This window comes from Pseudophryne corroboree, chromosome 8, assembly GCF_028390025.1.
Source record: "Pseudophryne corroboree isolate aPseCor3 chromosome 8, aPseCor3.hap2, whole genome shotgun sequence".
In the NCBI taxonomy this organism is placed as follows: domain Eukaryota; kingdom Metazoa; phylum Chordata; class Amphibia; order Anura; family Myobatrachidae; genus Pseudophryne; species Pseudophryne corroboree.
This window is the reverse complement of record NC_086451.1, coordinates 395,358,430-395,381,119: the sequence shown is the minus strand read 5'-3', so window position 1 is coordinate 395,381,119 and position 22,690 is coordinate 395,358,430. Positions and strand designations below refer to the sequence as shown.

General features: G+C 43.8%; 1 protein-coding gene across 7 annotated transcripts in view; it reads left to right on the top strand.

The window, feature by feature from the left end:
• The window catches only part of LOC134949265 (cytochrome P450 2A13-like), a 94,266-nt gene extending 72,580 nt beyond the window's left edge, over positions 1-21,686 (top strand). For all 7 annotated transcript variants that reach the window (XM_063937759.1, XM_063937754.1, XM_063937755.1 and 4 more), the window contains 4 exons: positions 6,710-6,851; positions 10,085-10,272; positions 19,355-19,496; positions 21,007-21,686. In XM_063937759.1, the coding sequence (XP_063793829.1) occupies positions 6,710-6,851; positions 10,085-10,272; positions 19,355-19,496; positions 21,007-21,188 (654 nt within the window). In that variant the 3' untranslated portion in view covers positions 21,189-21,686. The remainder of the gene's footprint in view (positions 1-6,709; positions 6,852-10,084; positions 10,273-19,354; positions 19,497-21,006) is intronic.
• Positions 21,687-22,690: the final 1,004 nt, after the last annotated feature.

The following is a 22,690-nucleotide window of genomic DNA, read 5'->3' as shown; positions in this document are numbered from 1 at the left end:
AAACCAGTGATATGTGCAAGGTGATAAATGCACCAGACAATCAGCTCCTAACTGTTAATGTACATATTGGAGCTGATTGGCTGGTTCGTTTATCACCTTGCACATATCACTGGTTTATCACTTCCTTATGCCTTCTCCAGGTTAATACATCATCCCCAGTGTGTATCTGAGCCGGTCCAACGTCTGATCGAAGGCTATATCGGGTGATTGCACACTGCACGATCTGGTGTACGGCCATGTGATATATCCTTTCATCCCCGTTTCAGCTGTATGCCATCGTCAGCAGGGTCATTCCATCTTATGTGCAGCACATCAGATTGGACACATTAGACGATATGGACGATATATCATTTTGATATGGCTCAGAAAGATAATTTGTTAGATATATTGCCTGATGTATACACGGGATAAGATCAGAGGAGTTTTACTTCATTTGACTCTATTACCAAGATTTTTAATGGACTGAAACAGTTAAAGACACAAATAACTAGTATACTGTGCATGCTTCCGAAAGTTTTAATTGCTTGGGTGCAATACCAAGGCTACAAATTAATTTAAATCACAAAGGAAGAATTACTTAAGTTTTGTTTAAAATAGCATTCACTTTAAGGTGAAGTCAGTGGCGTAACTAGGGGTCCGCAGCCACTGCGAGCACTTGGAGGCACGCAGGGCCGCGGGGCGCCCTAGCCACCGCCACTGATTCTGTTTTGGGAAGGAGGGACACGGAGGGCACAGCGCAAGCCTCTCCTGTGTGTCCCTCCTGGGTCTCTGGCGGCAGCAGCGTGTCTGTTTAATGAAGTGTCCATTCGTGAGCTCTGATTGGCTCAGGAACCGACACTTTATTTGATAGACACGCTGCCGCCGGAGACACAGGAAGGACACACAGGAGAGGCGTGCGCTGTGCCCTCCGTGTCCCTCCTTCCTAAAACAGCACAGCAGCGGGGGAGCATGGGGGTGGGGGGAGGGTGTACCTGGCACTGGGGGAGCATATTTGGCAAGGGGGGGGGGCATATTTGGCACTGGGGGAACATATTTGGCACTTGGGGGGGTATGATTGGCACTGGGGGAGCATATTTGGCACGGGGGGCATATTTGGCACTGGGGGAACATATTTGGCACTTGGGGCATGTTTGGCACTGGGGGAGCATGTTTGGCACTGGGGGGGGGCATATTTGGCACTGGGGGAACATATTTGGCACTTGGGGGCATATTTGGCACTGGGAGAACATATTTGGCACTTGGGGGGTATGTTTTGCCCTGGGGGAGCATATTTGGCCCTGGGGGGCATATTTGGCACTGCAGGAATATGTGTACCTGGCACTTTGGGCGAATATCTGACACTGGGAGCACAGCCCTAGCAACAAGCATTACCCCCTGGTTACAAGCACAACACCCAACTCATGAAATCCCTGGCAGCAAGCATTACCCCCTAGCAATGAGCATGACACCCAGTGCTCTGGCAACGAATATTACCAACTGGCAACAAGCTTGAAACCCAGCACATGATACCTCTGGCAACAAGCATAACACCTACCGCATGAAACCGCTGGCAACGAGCAGGTAATTTAAAAGTAATTAGAAACCTTACTGTAGGACTCAATGTGTAATGGGCATTGCGGTGTGTGGCATAATGTATCACGGACATTACGGTGTGTGTCATAATGTGTCACAGGCATTACGGTGTGTGGCATACTATATCACGGGCATTGTGGTATAATGTCTCAGGGACATTGCAGTATGTGGCATAATGTATAACAGGCATTGTGGTGTGTGGCATAGGGTATAACGGGCATTGCGGTATCTGTCACAGGCATTACGGTGTGTCTGGTATACTATATCACAGGCATTGTGGTATGGGGTATAATGTATCAGGGGCATTGCAGTGTGTGGCATAATGTATAATGGGCATTGCGGTGTGTGGCATAGGGTGTAACGGGCATTGCTTTATGTGTCACAGGCATTACGGTGTGTGTGGTATACTATATCACGGGCATTGTGGTACGTGGTATAATGTCTCAGGGGCATTGCAGTGTGTGGCATAATGTTTAACGGGCATTGCGGTATGTGGCATAGGCTATAATGGGCATTGCAGTATGTGTCACAGGCATTACGGTGTGTGGTATACTATATCACGGGCACTGTGGTATGTGATATAAAGTCTCAGGATCATTGCAGTGTGTGGCATAATGTATCACGGACATTGCAGTGTGTGTCATAATGTGTCACAGGCATTGTATGTGCTATAATGTATCAGGGGCATTGCAGTGTGTAGTATAATGAATAATGGGCATTACGATGCCTGTTATAATGTGTCACAGGCATTACGGTGTGGCATAATGTGTCAGGGGCATTATGGTGTGTGGCATATAATGTCATGGGCATTATTGTGTGTGGCATAATGTCTAAGGGCCATTGTAGTATGTGGCATAATGTATACTGGGCATTACTATACGGAGGAAAAATGACAAATAATGTAAGGGGCATGAATCAGGATTATTTTTCTTTCCTGTGGTGGCCAACGTCTGGGCGTGCAGGTTGCAAAACTGTGGTATAAGGTAGTCTTTTCCTGCAAAACCATGCCCCTTTATGCAAAGCCATGCCCATTTCAGCAAGGCCATGCCCCTTTTGCGGCTCATGCAGATTCATTGCTTTACTAGTGCCAATTATGGGAGTGGGGGGGGGCGCCAGAGAAGTTTTTGGCTTGGGGGAGAAAAATTTCTAGTTACACCACTGGGTGAAGTGTTAGAAAATACAGGATAATTACTACAGTGCAATACAGATGGGTGTGATAGGTAATTTAGCCCCCTCCTGACCATAATTAAAACCCGCCTGGGGTGGCGGCTAGGGCTAACATAGTGGGGGGGCTATGGCTATTCACAGGAGGTGGCGGCTATGGCTAAGACTCGGGGAGGGTATGGGGTACAGCTACTTCCCCCTCCCCATAGTACCTAACCCTTACTTCCCCCCTGGGTCCTAACCCTCACCCCAATACTTTCGTTTCGTATGCTGGTGGTGGGTGTTCCGGCGCTGGCATTCTGAAGTAGTGTTGGGATTCTGGCGTTGGTCACCTGACCACTGGCAGTTACACTGTTGGGATGCTGAGCGTATTCAATACAGATACCAGTTTATTTTTCATTAGAAGTCTGGACATATATGAAGTAGACATTTATCACAAGATTATGCATTAACAACCATCTCATGGGTGTATGTTATCATTATGATCTCATAAAGTTAAACTAACAAACAGAAAATATATGTAAATGCATGTTTATTTTCAGGTACATTACTGTACATACAGTATGTGAGACCACCTGTATTTGACAGGTGTAAGACACAATTGGTTGACTCTAAGCCCATACCCACCTCCACAAGTAAATATACAATATGCTAAACCAGTGGTTTCCAAACGCTGTCCACAAGGCACCCTAGCAGTCCAGGTTCTAAGGATATCCATGCTCAGGCACAGGTGACTTAATAGTACCTCAGTCAGCTTGAGTACATCTGTGCACAAGCAGGGATATCCCTAAAACCTAGACTGTTGGGGACCACCTTTGGGAACCACTGTGCTAAGCTCTAAATGCAGACACAGTTTATATGCAAGTTCAGTGCCAAAGAATTTCCAATGCATTTTGGTAAAAACTAATAAAATGGGACCCCAAGGAAGACTTGAATCATTGTGGATTGCAGATAATTGTATGTCTCTTTGGAGATACACAAATGGAGATATAGTAACATAGTAACATAGTATCTAAGGTTGAAAAAAGACAATTGTCCATCGAGTTCAACCTATTTGAGGTCTCCTATGCACGATTATTTTGTATAAAATTTTGACTGAAGTTGATGACTGCCGTTACGTTTCACCCCTCTTTTTTATAATAACCATAGTGCGTGACTATGCCCCGTAACCCTTGATATCCTTATCCATTAGGAATTTATCTAACCCATTCTTAAAGGTGTTGGCTGAGTCGGCCATTACAACTCCCTCAGGCAGGGAATTCCAAACACGTATCGTCCTTACCGTAAAAAAGCCTTTACGCCGTATTGTGCGGAATCTCCTCTCCTCTAACCAGAGCGAGTGTCCACGAGTTCTCTGTGTTGATCTAACCAAAAACAGGTCCTGTGCAAGATCTGTATATTGTCCCCTTATATATTTGTAAATGTTGATCATGTCCCCTCTTAATCTCCTCTTTTCCAGTGTAAACATGCCTAGTCTTGCAAGCCTTTCCTCGTACTCCAGCGTCTCCATACCCTTAATTAGTTTGGTCGCCCGCCTTTGAACCTTTTCTAGCTCCAGGATATCCTTTTTGTAGTAAGGTGCCCAGAATTGTACACAGTATTCAAGGTGTGGCCTCACAAGTGATTTATATAACGGGAGTATAATACTCTTGTCCCTAGCATCAATTCCCCATTTTATGCATGCTAATATCTTATTAGCCTTCTTTGCTGCAGTCTACTTTGGGTACTACTGCTTAGTTTGCTATCTATGATGACACCTAAGTCCTTTTCCAGTACAGAATCCCTTAATCTTACCCCATTTAGTAGGTAGGTGTTATTTTTGTTCTTGTTACCACAGTGCATTACCTTACACTTGTCTGTATTGAAGCGCATTCTCCATTTCGCTGCCCAAGCTTCTAATTTAACTAAGTCATTCTGAAGCGACTCAGCATCCCCCTCCGCATTTATAACTTTACACAATTTGGTATCATCTGCAAAAATTGACACCATGCTCTCTAGACTTTCTGTTAGGTCGTTAATGAAAATATTGAACAATATCGGTCCTAATACTGAGCCTTGCGGCACACCACTTAGCACTTCAGTCCAAGTTGAAAAAGATCCATTAACCACAATGCGCTGCTCCCTATTATCTAACCAGTTTTTGACCCAAGTGCATATTGTGCTTCCTAGCCCTGTTTCTTGTAGCTTGTAGATAAGTCTCATGTGTGGTACAGGTACAGTTATGTGCCTTTTTGATGCTATAAAAACAGTAATGAAAAAGATGGCCCCTGCACTTGCATTAATGATCTTGTGGCCATCTTGGGATAGGGCATTAAGTCTCCCAGGAGGACAGTAAGACTGGAGTCTGGGCACTAGCTCTCTCTTCTTTCAACAGCAGAATTATTATAAAAAGTCTCTGACCCCTGTCAAATATGTACATCTTAAAAACAATATTAAAATAATTGCTGCGGCCCCTCATGCTCCACAAGGGGGGGTGTTGTTTTAACATAGGGAGATTGGGGAGGCAAGAGGGAGGGCATCTGCTTCCTACCTTACTTGATCCAGAAGCAGGACAATCCTCCCCAGCCAGAGCCTTCTTCCCAGATATTTGGGAAGATGATGTGGGCCAGTATAAAGCACAGTGCCAGAGTCTTTGCTTTCTATATGAGGTTCCATCGTCCTGAAGATATCACTGGGAAGATATCGCAGCCACCGGACGGCCACAGTACAGGTATACTTGGGAAGGGGGGGTTAGCTGCCTAGGCCTGGGTAATTTGTACCCACTCCCCCCCCTCTCGGTGCCACTGGATGAAATGAGGGTGATGAAATGGAGCATGTAGCTCGCAGGCACTTTTTCCCGTAAGGCCATGCCCCAAGTAGTGAGTCCACACCCCCTTCTAGTGCCTGTTTCAAAAAGTTGGGGTACAGTATGGGGGAGGGTGCAAAGTGCATTGTATTAAAATTGGTATAAAAATACTCTATGTCCTAGGTAGCACTCTATGCAAATGCTAGCAACAGTACATGTAGAATAATGTCCACTGCCTAACTGTAACCTCGAAGTTTCAATAAAAATAATTTTTGTGGCCATTTTAACAACATTTTATTTGGTGTGCCAGAATGACCAAAAAGACAATCTGTACAACCAAGCCAAACACTTCACAAGTTCAAAATATATGGGAAAGACATGGCTAATAAGTCAGATATATGATTTTCATTCCAAACAGAAGTATGTTTTACTATTATTGTGGCTGGTGTACAGTATCTTGCTGCATTGAGCATACTGAATAATGCTGTATACTTGACTCTATTCTCCTTCTAATGTCGGCCATACTGTACATTAGGATGTCTCACATTAGATGCGGGCTGCCCTAGAACCACCCTACCCCGCCAGCTAAGCGGCGTGTGATAGATTGTACGGTGCTTTAGCACCTTATGATCTATCATACCACTGCAACTGCTGGCGGCCGGGATCGACTGATCATATGTGCAGCACCTATGATCAGTTGATGCGATGTACAACCCCCAGGGCCGCACATTTCATCATATTCCTGCCCAAAACATGTGATGGGTCGAATGTTGGGTCGATATTGTGTATTCGTACATGATATCAACCTAGTGTATGGCCAGCTTTACACTGTTACATGCAATGCAGTTTACACTTCCTGTACATAATCATATTACTGATGTGAAAATTCTAATTGTACTGTGTACAGATTGATGGATTTTTGCCCACTTTTAAACTGGATATGAACAGGTGAATATGTATGAAATTAATATTGATATTGACTAACAAAAATGTAACTCTGATTTTCACATTGCTACATTTTATCCCATCTGGATCAGTGAGGAAATGTATGTTCCTTACCTTTCCAATATGGTTTATCATAAACAAGCACTACATTGTCTTTTGTATGAACGCTTAAAGCAGTTCACTATTTCATCCCCTCTCCCTCTAACTCTCTCTCTCTCTCTCTCTTGTTTTATGTATTTCCAGGAAAAGCAAAATCCATCTACACAATTCAACATGAAGAATTTTTATACAAACACTACAGTTTTGTTTATTGCTGGGACAGAAACAATAAGTACAACGCTGAGACATGCATTTCTACTGCTACTGAAGTACCCCAACATCAGAAGTAAGATATGGAGTCTAAGGATGTGACATTTTACAGATGTTGCCAATTATTGGTTTGCCTGGTGTGAGTGAGAATGAAGGGTCAGCCTTGAGAAAGCTGGTTTTACAGAGAAACGTGCGTTGGCACCGTGTCTACCTTAGGTTTCAAACAAATGTATTATTAATTAATGTGCTGCTAATCAATCTGAACTATCCTTTAATAGATTGCTAGGAAGTGTTCTATTTAGGATGGAGCTGGATCAAATACAGCCATGCTTGGCAATTGTTGTGGGAAACCGTAATACAGTACCTGCATCTCATTATCATTAAGAATTACACCATATATGATTACTGCTGTTAGTAATTTCATTAAACAATTGCTATACCACAAATTATATAACAGCTGAATTAATAGCTGACAAGATTTTGTATTACACACACTGATACCTGTAACTGTGTGTTAATACAAATGCTCTGTCAGTGTGTGGAATTGTTAGCCACTATGAATAAAAACATTTGTTTAAACAGATTGCATATGTTTTACCGGCAGATGGGATGCCGGCTGTCAATAGCCAAACAGCGGCATCCCACCCGTCAAAATGCCTGCAGCGTGGCAAGCACTAAGAGTCCCCTTGCAGGATCTATTCTCACTCTATGGGTGTTGTGGATCCCCACGAGTGGGAATAGCCTTGGTGCGCTGGGATTACAGCTGTTAGGATTTCGGCATCAGTATAATGAACGCCGGAATTCTGACAGCCGGCATTTTATCTGCAGCACATTTAAACTGCGCATATGTTCTGTGTTCTTAATAGATTCACCATTAATACACTGATGCATAGTTGAAGGATTTTTATCTAATGAATAAATATTCAGTATGAAATCTATTTTAAAGTGACGCAGTGATTAGTAGCATTGCACTTGTCAATCACTACTATTAGAATTAGGCAGCTTGTTCATCTTAATTCTTTAAATAAATTAATCATCAATACAATGTGCTGCTGATTGAGCCATAATATCCTTTAGTAGACTGTTATTGAAATGCCCTATTAAAGACGGGAGCTAGAACAAACATTGTCATGCTCTGCGACTGTTGGGAAAATTATAATAACACATTTGCATATCACCACCATTAAGAATTACACTATATAACCCACACTTTTTTTAAATCATGGCGCCCTACAGTATCAAAAAAAAATTCACAGCACCCCTAAGCCAACTGACTGATTAACAGGCAGAGCTGTTCTTGGGGCAGCAGTGGGCATCATGGCGGTGTTGGGGGGGGGGGGCGTGGTCCAGACAATGCAGGCATGTCCGGACCATTTGCAGGGCAGGCCGCGGTGGCTGCGTGACATCACACGCAGCTGCTGCAATCCGAAACATGGCAAGTAGCTTAGTAGCTTGCCTGCCTTCGTAGCTACACTGCGTAGGCAGAGGGATACCCTAAACATGCGAGAGCATCACCACCATGCAATGCTTTCGTATGTGTGTGTTTGTGGGGGGGGGGGGGGGGATCCAGTGTGCGGGGCGGAGTTGCCCTGTGCTGGGCGTCCCCCTGCATGTCAGGTTAATGGATTGTAGCTGTGCAATTTTTTGCATATCTACGATGCATGCAGAATCAGGCCCTAAGGCTGCTAATAGTATAAATATATGACCCTATAGCCCAAGCACAGGAGGCTTTACTTCCATTGTCAATGCTTATCTATGATTTCATTTATTGATGAGCAAGATATGATATCTGTACTTCCAACACCCCATCATAATTAATTATACAAGTTGAAGCTGGATATTTATTCAATTTAATATAACAGCTACATTACAATAATGTGAATTCACTTTATTTTTCTATCACAATTTATATGTATGCATCCACCTGTCATTAATTTTAACCTCTATTTTTCACTGTCTTGTACCCAACAAATATTTTACAAGTATAATAACAAAAAAAGTGAAGTTTTATTAATTAGTTTGTGCGCCCACCTAATACAACCCTCTGCCTCCTTGTGCTCTTCTTGTGAGTGAGAATGAGATAGACTTGCAGACCAGTAAGTGAGACCATGGAGTAAATTTATTAAAGGTCAGATTTGGTTCTAAACCAAACCAACCAACATCGACGATTATCGCCATCATGTTAGTGTCTAAAAAAAAAAATGTAGGGGGAGAAATATATTAAGGTTTGAAGACAGATAAAGTGGAGAGACATGAAAGTGGAGAGGCATTCCAGGGCAGGCTTGCTAGGATCTGTATTCCCACTGTAAGAACAATATTACAATCTATTTTTTACACCAATAACCCCACACCCATTGTCACCAGTGGTGCAGGGATTAGCCATGGGTTGTAAGAGTAGGCCTGGGAGTTCCTTGGGAAGGGGAACCCTTTTTTGGGGGGAGTCCTCACTTTACAAAAAATTCCAGGCCTGGGTTGACCAGTTTGGTGCTAGATTATGGTATGGCAAGGGAACCCCACGATGTGTGTCACCCTTGGGGGACCCTATTCTGGTTTTCACCCCGATTTCCCAGTACCAGACCAGGCTGAAAGATCCAGGGCTGGTTACTGAAATGGGGGGACCCCATGCCATTATTTTCTCAACTTTTACACTTTCTTAATTTTCTAACTTAATGAAACCTTATCTAAAACTCGCCTGTCACGGGTAGATCTATTGTTTGGGTGGGATTGGTGTTGTTTTCCTGTCGGTTGTAGGTCGGTTTTAAAACTGATTATCAGTAAATCTACATTATCTATATAATGGTATCAATTGTTTGTCCGGTGTTCTAAAGTGTGCTAAAGTCCATCTTTTTTTTTTTAGATTCTAGTTCGATTTGACTTTAGTAAATCTGCAGTTTTGGTCAGTTTGTAAAACAGACGGAAAATCTACCCCATACACAATACTGACAGTTAATAAAAATACTCCCATGATTGAGATGTGGGTGATGTGACATTCCATTCAGTGTCCCTGTGCTCTTATACTTGTGTGGCTTGTATCCAATCTTTCCTTAACATGAGATTTCCTGTAGAGTAAGTGGAGATATGTCTGCAATCCGATCACAATGTCTATTTTTTCAAGTCCAAAATTTTGGTGGCATTTTGTCAAATATTTTGAATATTTCCAATTATTATCCATGAAATGTGTACACCTCCATCTGCCACCATTGCAATTATAAAGCCTGGACATATTCTCAATGACAATTCTTTCTTTGTTCGTTGGAAGACGAAATATTTCATGATCATAACAATTTTACTATGAATTCTTCTTGAAAGTTAAAGTACAAAAGGAAATTGACCAAGTGATTGGCAGGCAGCGAGCCCCTGAGCAGGAAGATCGTGAGTCTATGCCATACACAGTTGCCGTCATCCATGAGATCCAACGTTATGCCAATGTGCTGCCCATGAACCTTCCACATGCAGTCTCTAGGGATTTTAAATTCCGTGGATTTACCCTTCCTCAGGTACATAATTTGCACCGGTGATTATGCATGTCCTTATAATTATTTTAACTATTTAACGTGCGCAATTTAATAAGCAGTGATGTGAAGCTGTATGCTTCACCACTATTATGACATCCAACATTGCAGATTTCCCTACTCGTCACTATGTATTGTGTCGCAATGTGCTGCAGAAATGGCCAGAACCTCATCACCTTATAACCATTGCCACTAAATAAATATTCCCCCAATGAGTATAGTGACAAATAACTTACTGATACCACTTTCAGATCGCTAATGCCGGGTTGCACCCAGGAATTGGAAACGGGTCGTTTCTGGGTGCGACCCAGCATTGGACCCTGAGAATGGGCTTCCCCACCCAGCATATTGCAGGGTCGGGTTGCCATTGGGGGCGGGGACTGCGGCATCATCGGGGGTGGGTGCGGAGGTGGTGCTAGGAGATGAGATCATCTCTGCGCTGCTTCTCCCTATGCTGTGAATGGGTACTGGGTCGCATCGACCCGGGAAACCCGTTCACACTGCATCTGACCCGATAATAACCCAGTAATAACCCTTCTTTATTACCAAACAAGAAATGATTGAAGTGCTGTACAACCAGAGTATAGATTTTATCAATTTAATATCACAATACAGACAAAACGCATTAAACATACAACACTAAACACACGGCCGGTGTGAAATTTTAAACGGACTTGATGCGGCGGGACCCCGGACAAGTTATATCTGCACACAGCACTTTCTGCAGTTGCAGGGGGATATCGTCTTCCAGCATCTTCTGCAGTCGCTGGGGGCGATCATTGCACAGTAAGCCGACCAAGAGACCAGTGTCCATGTGTTAACCCATTGTTACGGGGTGTGCATCAAGTTATGAGTGCTTGCTAACTACTAACAATCTTGAGTGATCGAATTGCACTAATTGTGAAACTCATCAATTGTGGCTTTACACTTCTGCTACGGATGTTTGTCCACTCATCTATTAATTAATTTCAATTCTGCTTTGGGCTTTGCTAAAGGCTAATATATAGCTATGCATGCAGTAATAATTCAACTAACAGCTGTGGACAGAGTTTAACATAAATCATTACTGACTGTTTGCACGTTTTATCTGGACTGTGGCTTTAATGAACGGATGACCAGTAAGACAAATCTGATAATCATTAAGAACTGTGATTAATTAATTGCCAACTTTGCATCTAACAATTATAAATTAAGGACTGATCATTCCGGAATTCTCTAGAGAATTGAGAGGATTATATGATGTATTTCCAATAGTTAGGTTGTCTAGTACTAATGAATTTCTGAGGTTGCTTGGTATTTTAAAATTTCACACCGGCTGTGTGTTTAGTGTTGTATGTTTTATGTGTTTTGTCTGTATTGTGATATTAAATTTATAAAAACTTTACTCTGGTTGTACAGCGCTTCAATCATTTCTTGTTTGGTGGTACTTTTTGGGAGAATCAGTGATCTCCTTTGTTTTGAAGCTGCAGTACACCCAGAATAGAGTGGGACATTTATTTGGGGGATTCTCCCTAATTAGTCAGCGCCTTACATTCTTTTTTTTGTTTAGCTTCTTTTAACATCAATAGTTTTTATTGAATTTTATATTGAATGCAAAAAGCAAAAAGGGGATAAAGAAAAAAAAGGGAGGGGGGGTACAGAAAAAAACCAGGGTGGGGAGGGATGTACACGTCAATAAAATGCAACTGACATATAAAACAGATAGCATAACACTAAGTAGGTATACAGGTATCCTAGACATGTTAACAGTTTGAAATGCGCATAGGTGTTTCAATATGGATTCTCTACTCCAACTCTAGAAACCGGTGGGCATCGGTTGATAACATCATAAATGTAGTGTCTAGTAAGAAGGACCAGAGGGGAAAGTATGGGAGAAAGAGCACTCAGGAAGTAGAAGGTTCCTCATTCAGACTGAATTGTATAGGGGACGACTGCCCCGGGTGTGATATGTAGGTGGAGCCCTCCCCCTCCGTGACAAATTCATGCCAATGGAACCATTTCACCATGGGAGAGGAAGCAGAGGAGGAGTAAGGCATACATTCGGTTTCCATAGAATAATGAAAATTAACTTTATGGAACACCTTTATAACAGGTGGGACCGCCACCTGCTTCCAGGCTTGGGCCAGGGTTGCCCTTGCTGCGATACAGATGTGTCCCAACAAGTACCTCTGAGAGGATGATACCTCCAGGGGATACATATGTAGGAGAGCCAGATCTGGGGATGGGCTTAAAGATAGGCCTAGAACTTTATTTATTAGCGTAAATACTTCTGCCCAGAAAGTTTGGAGAAGGGGACATGACCAGAAAATATGGTATACATGCCCTATCTCTCCGCAATTTCTCCAGCATAGTGGTGAGCAGGAGGGCCAAAAGGTGTGCAGTCTGTCTGGGGTCAGATATAATCTATTCAGTAGTTTAACATGCATTTCCGAATGATTTAAACAGCGAGACATGCAAAATGTTAAACGGTATAATTTCTCCCATTGTGCCTCTGCTATGGGAATACCCAAGTCTCCCTCCCAGCGCCTCTGAGCGTTAGACTTTTGGTATGGGACTAATGAGATGAGTGTGTTGTACCAATAAGTTATATCTTTAGTTGATGAAGATAATACTATGCGGGATCGGATAGACTGAGCCAAAGAGCTGGGGGGAGTTTGTACTGTAGGTAGGCTTTGAAACCAGTGTCTGATCTGGAAGTAGTGAAACAGTTCAGCACTTTGGAGGGAGAATTTATCGTGCAATTGGGCAAATGTAAGGAGGGCAGACCCGTCCAACAAGTCTCCAAGGGTATGAATATTACAAGCAGTCCACGTAGAGATATGTAAGTTGGGAATTAACTTACTCACTGCTTTAAGTGAAAGGGTTGTGTGGGGGGTAGTAATGCTAGGAAGCTTACTCATCAAATTATCCCATATTCGTAAGGAAGAAGCCGTAGAGGGAAGAACATTCAAACCATTTGGACGGAGGACCTTAGGGGTCCATAGCAAATCTGCTAAGGGGTATCCTATGCACCCGACCTTCTCAATGTGGGCCCAGAGGGGAGCGGGATTGGATATGTTCCAAGATTTCAATTGGGCAAGCACACATGCTTCCTGGTACATACTTAGGTCAGGCAATGCGAGGCCTCCTCTATGTCGGGGAAGAATCATTCTAGCGTGTGCCAGTTTTGGGGGGTGCGATTTCCATAGGTATTTCGTCAGAACTATTTTGCATTTATCGAGGTACGGTTTGGGAAAAGAGTAAGGTATAGTGCGAAATAAATACATGAGTTTGGGTAGTAAGGACATTTTAAAGGCGGATAAACGTCCCAGCCAGGATATCTCATACAGCAACCATGAGGATGTCAGGATCTGGAGAGTGAGTATCAGGGGGGGAGATTTAAATCGAACACAGCCGAGGAGGTAGGAGGGATATGAATCCCGAGGTATGTAAGTGAGTTGAGTTTCCAATTGTATGGATATTGAGATCGTAAAGTGGCCGTGAGTGTATCGGGTAATTGGACCGGCAATGCTTCGGTTTTTGTTGTATTCAGTTTGTAGTATGATGCCTCACTGAAGTCGTGTAGTATGGAATGTAATTTCGGGAGAGAGGAGGAGGGATGAGATACAAAGAGGAGAACGTCGTCGGCAAAGAGGCACAATTTATGGGAGAGTCCGCCATGGGTCAGGCCTGGGAATGCAGCATCTGCTCTAATTTTAGCTGCCAGGGGTTCAATACCCAGAGCATATATCAACGGTGAGAGAGGGCAGCCCTGGCGGGTACCATTAGTGATTGGGAAGGCGTCCGACAGAAATCCATTACTAAAGACTCTAGCTGACGGTAGGGTATATAATGCTAAGATTGACGCCAGAATCTGGGCCGAGAAACCAAATTTAACCAAAATAGTACGCATATATAGCCAATTCAGTCTGTCGAACGCCTTCTCAGCATCCAATGAGAGTAATAAAAATCCCTCTGTGCCAGGGGCCCTATCTATCAGATTAAAAACTCTGCGGGTATTGTCAGAGGCCTGTCTGCCAGGCATAAACCCAGCTTGATCGGGTGGATCAATAGCGGTAGATAAACACTAAGTCGGGATGCTATCAATTTAGCATATATCTTAACATCACTATTAAGTAATGCGATTGGTCTGTAGTTTTGACAGTGGGCAGGGTCTTTCCCAGGCTTGGGGATAGCTACTACCTGGGCCTCCAGCATTTCTTTAGGGAATGTAGCAGTATTAGTTATCTCATTAAACAGAGCGGTCAAAGTGGGGGAGAGGCGGTCTGCAAAGGAAGCGTAGAAGTCGTTAATAAACCCATCGGGGCCTGGGGCTTTATTCTTAGGGAGAGCTTTAATAGTGGATTCGACCTCCGTTACGGTCCAAGGAGCATTTAAGGCGTCTAGTTGGTCATGGGTTAGGGTAGGGAGATTGATAGAAGAAAGGAACGTTTGAATAGTGTCGGGGGTAGGTTGGGATGTAAGGGGGTCAGAATGTAAGTTATACAGTTTAGTATAATAGTCTGCAAATTGGTTAGCGATATCTAATGGGTTAGCAAGCTTAGCGCCTGTAGGGGAAAGGATGAATTTAATTCTGTTACGAGCTTGTTGGGCACGAAGTCTGCGTGCTAGCATTTTACCGGGTCTGTTACCTACTAAATAGAATTTCTGCCGTAGTCTATTGAGAGCTATTTGGGTTCTAAAAACCAAGAGTTTTTGTAATTGGCTGCGGATGTCAGCTAGTTCCTTACGTAAAAGACGAGAGGGGCGTAACTTATTCTTGTCTTCAGCTATTTTAAGTATTTGTTCCAAGTCTAGTTGGAGTCTTTTGGCTTGCTTTTTAAGCGTTGCTCCAGCCTGAATAGCAGAGCCACGGACAACCGCTTTTAGCGCACACCAGTAATTTGGTAATGATGTGTCCGAAGGGGAATTGGTATCTGTATATAGGGATAGGCTGTCTGAGATAATCTTTTTGGCCAACGCGTCATGCAACAAATGGGGAGATAGTCGCCATGGTCTGGGGGGGGCGGGGGCAGGTCCAATGTGCCACTTCCAAAATAACGGAGCATGGTCGGACCAGGTAATAGGTAGGATATCCACCCCACCAGATTCCTGCAAGGTCCACTTATCGCATAACACGAGGTCAATTCGTGAGTATGAATTGTGAACTGGTGAAAAGAACGTGTAGTCTCTGCCTGAGGGGTTGCTGATTCGCCAAATGTCATATAGGTCAAATTCCGCTATCACATTGCGCAGCGCTAGTGAGGGGCCAGAGCGGGTTTTAGGTGTTGTTGAAGAGGGCTGGGACGATTTATCTAGTTTGGGGTCTGGTACTAAGTTAAAGTCTCCTAGGAGGATTAGGGAGCCGACCCGGACCTTCTGGATAAGTAAGCATAGCTTCCGAATAAAGGCCACTTGATTCGAGTTCGGTGCATACAGAGATACTATTGTGACGGATCTACCCTCCAAAATACCCGTGAGAATTAAGTACCGGCCTGCTTTGTCTGCAATTTGTGAGTGGAGAGTAAAGGGGACACCCTCTCTAAACAACAGAGCTACTCCATTTCTTTTAAAGGGTCCATTAGCGAAGAAACCAGTAGTGAACCTATGATCCTTCAATACAGGGGGGTTATGTGAGGAAAAGTGAGTTTCTTGTAGGGCGACTATATCGGCTTTATACTTATGGAAGGAGGATAAAGCTAATCTACGTTTATTAGGGGAGTTTAAGCCCTTAACGTTCAATGAGAGAATACCAACCATACTTATTCAGTTAAAATATCATGCAAGTGACGGCATCCCATCCGGATGGGGGGGGGAGGGGGGGGATACAAAAATCAAGGAAACGGGGCGATATGCATAGATATAGGAAAGCAAAAGGGGAAGAAAAGTAAATCGACCCAGTATATCGGGTCTGCATAGCTACTGCAGGGGGAAAATGAATGCAGTAGAAAAACGAGGGGTAGGCGGACTCTTCAATCCGCCCAGAGTCATTAAGAGATCAAACAGCTAATATATAAGGGGAATAACTGCACATCTTCATCTAAACACATGTGGTACGAGGGGTATAACTACATATCAGAAAAACACAAATATAGCACAAGTGTACTGGCGTATCTTGCCAGCGGGAAGACCGCCGTCTGCTACATTTAGCGAATACTAGAAAGATAGGCCAGAAAACAGGTAAACAAGTAAACTGGGGCGAGAGTTGAGCGACCACATTTAAGTAGAAGAGTATGCGCTATATGAATTAGTGGGAACATGGTGTATCTCACCTAGAGGGGTTCGAGAGCCTTAAGGGCTACAATAGACAGAATATAATCTAGACGGTAAGTCTAACGAAATACGACAAGGCATGTTAGAACAATACATTAATTACGTAATGTGGTCACTCAGTGGACCATTCTGAGCGAGGAGGAGGACGTCTCTCATGTGAGGCTGGTAGTTTCACCGAGATGTCCCAGTCTTCAAGCAGCTTCACTCCGGCTTCCAGTTCTGATATAACAAACGTAGAGCTGTCATAAAATACAATCAGCTTCACTGGGAAGCCCCACCGATAACGGATATCTTGGGCTCGGAGGGCGGTGGTAATCGGGGCTAGACTGCGTCTTTTAGAAAGGGTGATTGCGGAAAAATCCGGAAACAGTTGCAAGCCTCCTAGGGTATCAGAGTTCTCTGCATCTCGGGTAGCTTGGAGAATACGTTCCTTAACGGTAAAGAAGTGCACCCGGAGTAGTGTATCTCTAGGTAAGGAGCTGGAGAGAAACCGAGGCCTAGGAAGGCGATGAATTCTGTCAATAAGCAGCTCCGCATCAGATGCTTCAGGTAGTAGTTTACGGAACAGGGCCATCGCGTATTTCGTCAGGTCTGAGTTATCTACCGAATCGGGTATTCCACGTATTTTAATATTGTTCCGTCTGGAACGGTCTTCCATATCTGCCATTTTGTTTTTAACCATGTCCAGCTCGTTTTGTTGTTGGTCGTGAGCTGTTATGAGCTCATTATGTGACGTCACCAATTCTTCCAGTTTACGTTCTAGAGTGTCGGTTCTATCACCAATGGCTGTCAGCTCCTCCTTAACTTCCCGTATGGCAGCTGTGAGGTCGCGAGTTAAGTCCGATTTGAAGGCCGACAGGACTTGGCAAAGGGTCTTCACGGTAAGGGGAGCGTCAGAGCTCGGGTCTACTCCCGACATTGAGAGCGAACTGGGCAGTTCGGATGTGTTCGGACTTTTCGTGGAGGGGGCCGACACTCTTCGAGGTGGCGGGGACGCCTGATGCTGTTTCCGAATCGGGAGAGATACCTTAGGAGGTAGCGTACCCTTTGCTTTTTTAGGTGCCATAGTGAGATAAAGGGAAAAGGAAAAAATAATTGAGAAAAATAAGTGTTCTGAGGATAATACAGCAGCTGGGTCCCTCTAGGTTGATGTGTTATAAAGTAGACATGATGCTGTTTTTCAGACGTATTCCCATGTTAAACGGTAAGACTCTGGGCGGAGGTAGCGCATATTAGGGGTCACATCTTGCCGGGCTGTCTGAGTATAGAGACGAGGGTTGCTTCAAGCTCGGTAATGATGGTAGAAAGTCTCCAGGCAGGGCTGAGAGTAGTGACAGATTAGTATGGTAAGGCACAATTAATTTGCAGAGCGTATTGCAGAGGCTGCAATCAGCAGCTTATTATATGTCTTCAATAGGTAGAGTTGAATACAGCTATACAGCATGCAGGATAAGTGGGCTCAGAGGATGTCACAGAGCAGCTATGTATACCTCTGTGTTGTACTGCCTGTGATCTCAGGAGCTGTTAGGAGAAATCCAAGATGGCCGCCGCCAGAATCAACAGGCCAGAGACCTCACCACCCCTGGCTCCAACGTGCACAGGGAGGGAGCCAACGGTATTTGGAAGGTACCTGAGGGTCTGGGGAGGGTCTCCGCCGCTCAGGCTGGGTGTTGTGAGCCCACAAGAGGTCCGCCGGGTCCCGCCGCGGCCGCGAACGGGTCCCGGAGCTCGGCGCCGGGCTGTCTCCAAAATCGAGGCCCCGGCTTCTGGAGGATGTGTAGGCCCCGATCTCGGAACTGCAGAATTCAGCTCCCAACGTTACCGGAGGTCACTCCGGGCAGCCCTCAGCAGGTAGCAGCTCACTGGGGGGGATCAGGAGCCAGCAGAGGCTAATATAGGGAGATTTTGGCTGTTTTAGGGATTTATATTCAGGAGCTCCAGCCCAGCGTGACTGTTCAGGCCAGCGTCCAAGCCACGCCCCTTGTTTAGCTTCTTTATTCCCAGGTTGAATTACAGGGTCAGGTGACCTGGGAATTCAGGACTGACCCTTTCACACCGCACAGCGACCCGTGTCGACCCGGAAATATACCAGGTTGATACCGGGTTATTTGTGCGGTGTGAAAGGGGTATTAATGAGTCTTCAAATGTAGTCAGAAGTCCTATCATAACATCTGCACTTAGTGAAAGTGTTTATACTGTACATCATAATCTCCTACCTGGGTGGAGCAAGGTGTAGCGTCATAATTCGGAAAAGTTAGAAACCCAGTTAGTTGTTTTTCAGTTTATTTTATATTTAAAATGGATTGATGAGGGTTCCCTTTCTGATTAATGCATCTAATCTTTTATTTAAATATTTTATCTTTCCCTACCGTTAACTTTCAATCTTCTTTTCCAGTTCAAGGTCATCCTTAAATATAGGCAACAATCAAACAATGAATAAATGACCAATCTCTATTCATATTAAAAAAGGCTGGAACCCTGAGAAACATTTATCATACCAATGGCGGGATTTATTCAACCCCCCACCACAGCGAGGCTTGCTGAAATTGGCATTTTTAATCACAATTGCACATTTCATACGGCATTAATAAATGCCACTATACATCCAACAGGGAATCGCCTGAAGATAAAGAAAGATGCTAATGTTCTCTACAGAACTTGCATGGTTTGCTAAATGTGGCTGCATTTAAACATATACAGAACATTTTGCGACTCTAAAAGATCTACTGTAGCTATAACAGGAATATCAGTTCAATAACTCTGCCTTGTATACTGTTTATTAATATTGTCTCCTCTTGTCCCCTCTGTTTCATAGGGTACAGATGTATTCCCTATCCTGGCATTTGTTCTCCAAGATCCAAAATACTTTCCTGATCCATTTACCTTTAACCCTGATCGGTTCTTAGATCAAAATGGACGTTTTAAGAAGAATGATGCCTTCCTGGTATTTTCTGCAGGTACAAACTGAACCTACATTTCATTATGTGCAACAGCTTGTGGATTAATGACAGTTGTATGTAACTGCCTCAGGATCTTGAAGAAAGGGAAGATACAGGTTGAGTATCCCATATCCAAATATTCCGAAATACGGAATATTCCGAAATACGGACTTTTTTGAGGGAGAGTGAGATAGTGAAACCTTTGTTTTTTGATGGCTCAATATACACAAACTTTGTTTAATACACAAAGTTATTAAAAATATTGTATTATATGACCTTCAGGCTGTGTGTATAAGGTGTATATGAAACATAAATGAATTGTGTGAATGTACACACACTTTGTTTAATGCACAAAGTTATTAAAAATATTGGGCAAAATGACCTTCAGGCTGTGTGTATATGGTGTATATGTAACATAAATGCATCCTGTGCTTAGATTTAGGTCCCATCTTCATGATATCTCATGGTGGTATGCAATTATTCCAAAATACGGAAAAATCCCATATCCAAAATACCTCTGGTCCCAAGCATTTTGGATAAGGGATACTCAACCTGTATTTTATTTGACCTGTAAAGGAAGCAATGCACTATTGACCCTGTTATTTTATTCAAACATGGAAAAACGTAAAACTTGGACCATGGAGGTGCCTTGAGGACCACGTTTGAGAACCTCTAGTTAATGCCATAAAAAACCATGATCTTACCAGATCTATGGCTGACTTCACTACAGATTGGTTTTCCAGCAGGTCATTGGGTACTGCAGATTGTACCAGACCCCACACATTATAGTTGTAAAAGGACATCCTGAACAAATAGAGCTAATATATGATCAGTTAGAACCAGGGCAGCTCCTACCTCGGTGGAGGAGGGGGGCTGCCACTGGCCATGATGCTGTGCCCCATCTCCCTGCTGCCGGGTCCTTTATTCCCTTGTCTCCGCTGCCAACCAGGTCCCAGCATCTGTACAATGTTGTTCACAGCAGTAGTGGTGAAAGTACTGGGCATCCGCAAACCCCCGGGTTCTATGGACTGCCACAGCCCATAGAAGCTGGCTTTGGCTGCCTGAAGGCAGAGAGTGACATCCACTACAGGACGCCAGCTCTCTGCTATTCGCAGCCTGGACTGGCAATCCCAGAGGGAGGAAACTCCTCCCAATGGGACTGCCTGTAGTGTCTCTGACTGGCAGGTAAGGCTTCCAATAGGAAGTCACTGGCAGTCACAATGAAGCCAGTGTAGTTTCACAGCCTGCATCTGGCACACTGATTCTGAGCTGAAGTGGTGGATTTTAACTGGTTGGGGGGCAGGGCTGCAGTCATGCAGCCCATAGGTAAAATCCGCCAGTGGTTAGAGCTATGGTTTTGGTGCCAAACAACATATTGTGTAGATACACTTTGGTTTAAGATGCCCAACTAGCTGATGGGTTTGTGGCAAACTTGTCCTTACTTTTTGTAAAATGATCATCTGTAAGAAAAAAGGATAATGCTGAAAGTAAAGTTTATAGAATTTTATTTCTGTTCTTTTTTTAACAGGAAAGCGAGTCTGCATTGGCGAAGGAATGGCCCGACTTGAAATGTTCATCTTCCTTACCAAACTTTTGCAGAATTTTGATATAAAGTCCCCCATAGATCTCAAAGACTTGGACATCACACCACAAATGGTTGGCTTCTCTAATGTTCCACGGCCTTACCAGATCAGCTTCATCCCACGCTGAATAAAAAGCATCAAGAAAATGAGATGTCAGACATTTATTATAAACTAGTTTTACAGTAATTGATTGGGTGAAGCAAATGACTGTATCAGTACTTTGTACCAGTCATATGTTGCCTGACCCGTATACTGTAAGAAACTTAAGTTACCCTTTAATAATTGTTTTTGTAATTTTTGACATTGAAGTTTGAACAGCCTTAATCTAATATTATCTTGTTTCCAAAACAAGAGTTGGGAAATACATTATACTAGAACCTATGCACACCCACTTAATTATTTACTCGATAGTTCCCTATACACAATCACTTTTACATGCCTGTACTGTAGCACTCATATACACAATGCATCAGAAATATAATTTTATGTTAGTTTTTTGTTTTTATTTAAAGCTGTGTAATACCCCATGTTTCCAGTAGGGTGTGCCTTTCTTACTGTATATGTTTCTCCCTATGATAAAATATTATTATTGTAGCTTGTAAAATAAAAATTACCTTTTTCTGCATGCAGGGCCATCTCAATAGCAGTGTAGGCCCCTGGGCACAGCAATGCACTGGGGCCCCTACTCATCCTCTAGCCAGGGGAGGGGGGAAATTATCGGCAGTGTTGGTGGTTGTGATGTCCAAATAAATCTGAAGACATAAATGCAGTGTATATGCATTCACCATCCATGGTGACCAGCCACTCTGACACCCCACCCCCTGCTCGCCGTGGTGAGCAGCCCCTTTCTGCCTATTATTTTCCTATTGCTACAGTAGCTAGGGCCCAGCCTTGCTCAGCTCCTCCACAAACACCCGGGTGGAACGCCAAGATCCCAACAGCCGGTTAATTGACTGCATACCTATTTCACATAGACAATGAATTTTCTTCTTCTCATCAAGATTTGGACAGCAAATACATCCAGAGCAAGACAAGATACAGTATATGCTCTACAATTGACATTTCATTGCTCATTGGGGGTCAGTCCGAGTTGATCGTACGCTGCCGATTTTCGCAGCGATCAGGTAAAAAAATGGCAAAACTGTGCATGTGTATGCACCGCAATGCGCACGCGCGTCGTACGGGTACAAATGGCATAGTTGCTGTGCAATGCTTCTAGCGACGATTCCATTCGCACATCCGATCGCAAGGAGATTGACAGGAAGAGCGCGTTTATGGGTGTCAACTGACCGATTTATGGGAGTGGTAGGGAAAACGCTGGTGTGACCAGGCAGTTGCAGGGCGGGTATCTGATGTCAATTTCGGGACCACCGACGCTAGAATCATCGCACAGGATAAGTAACTACAGGGCTGTTTTTGTTTTGCACAAAATGTTTTTGTACCGCTCTGCTGCACATGCGATCGCACACTTGCAAAGCAAAAATACACTCCCCCATGGGCGGTGACTATGCATTTTCACAGATGCTAAAAGTAGCTAGTGAGCAATCAACTCAGAATAAGGGCCCTTGTCCGACTATGGGAGTAATTTTGATTAGGGATGGCCATCGACCATTGATGATTCCTAATGTC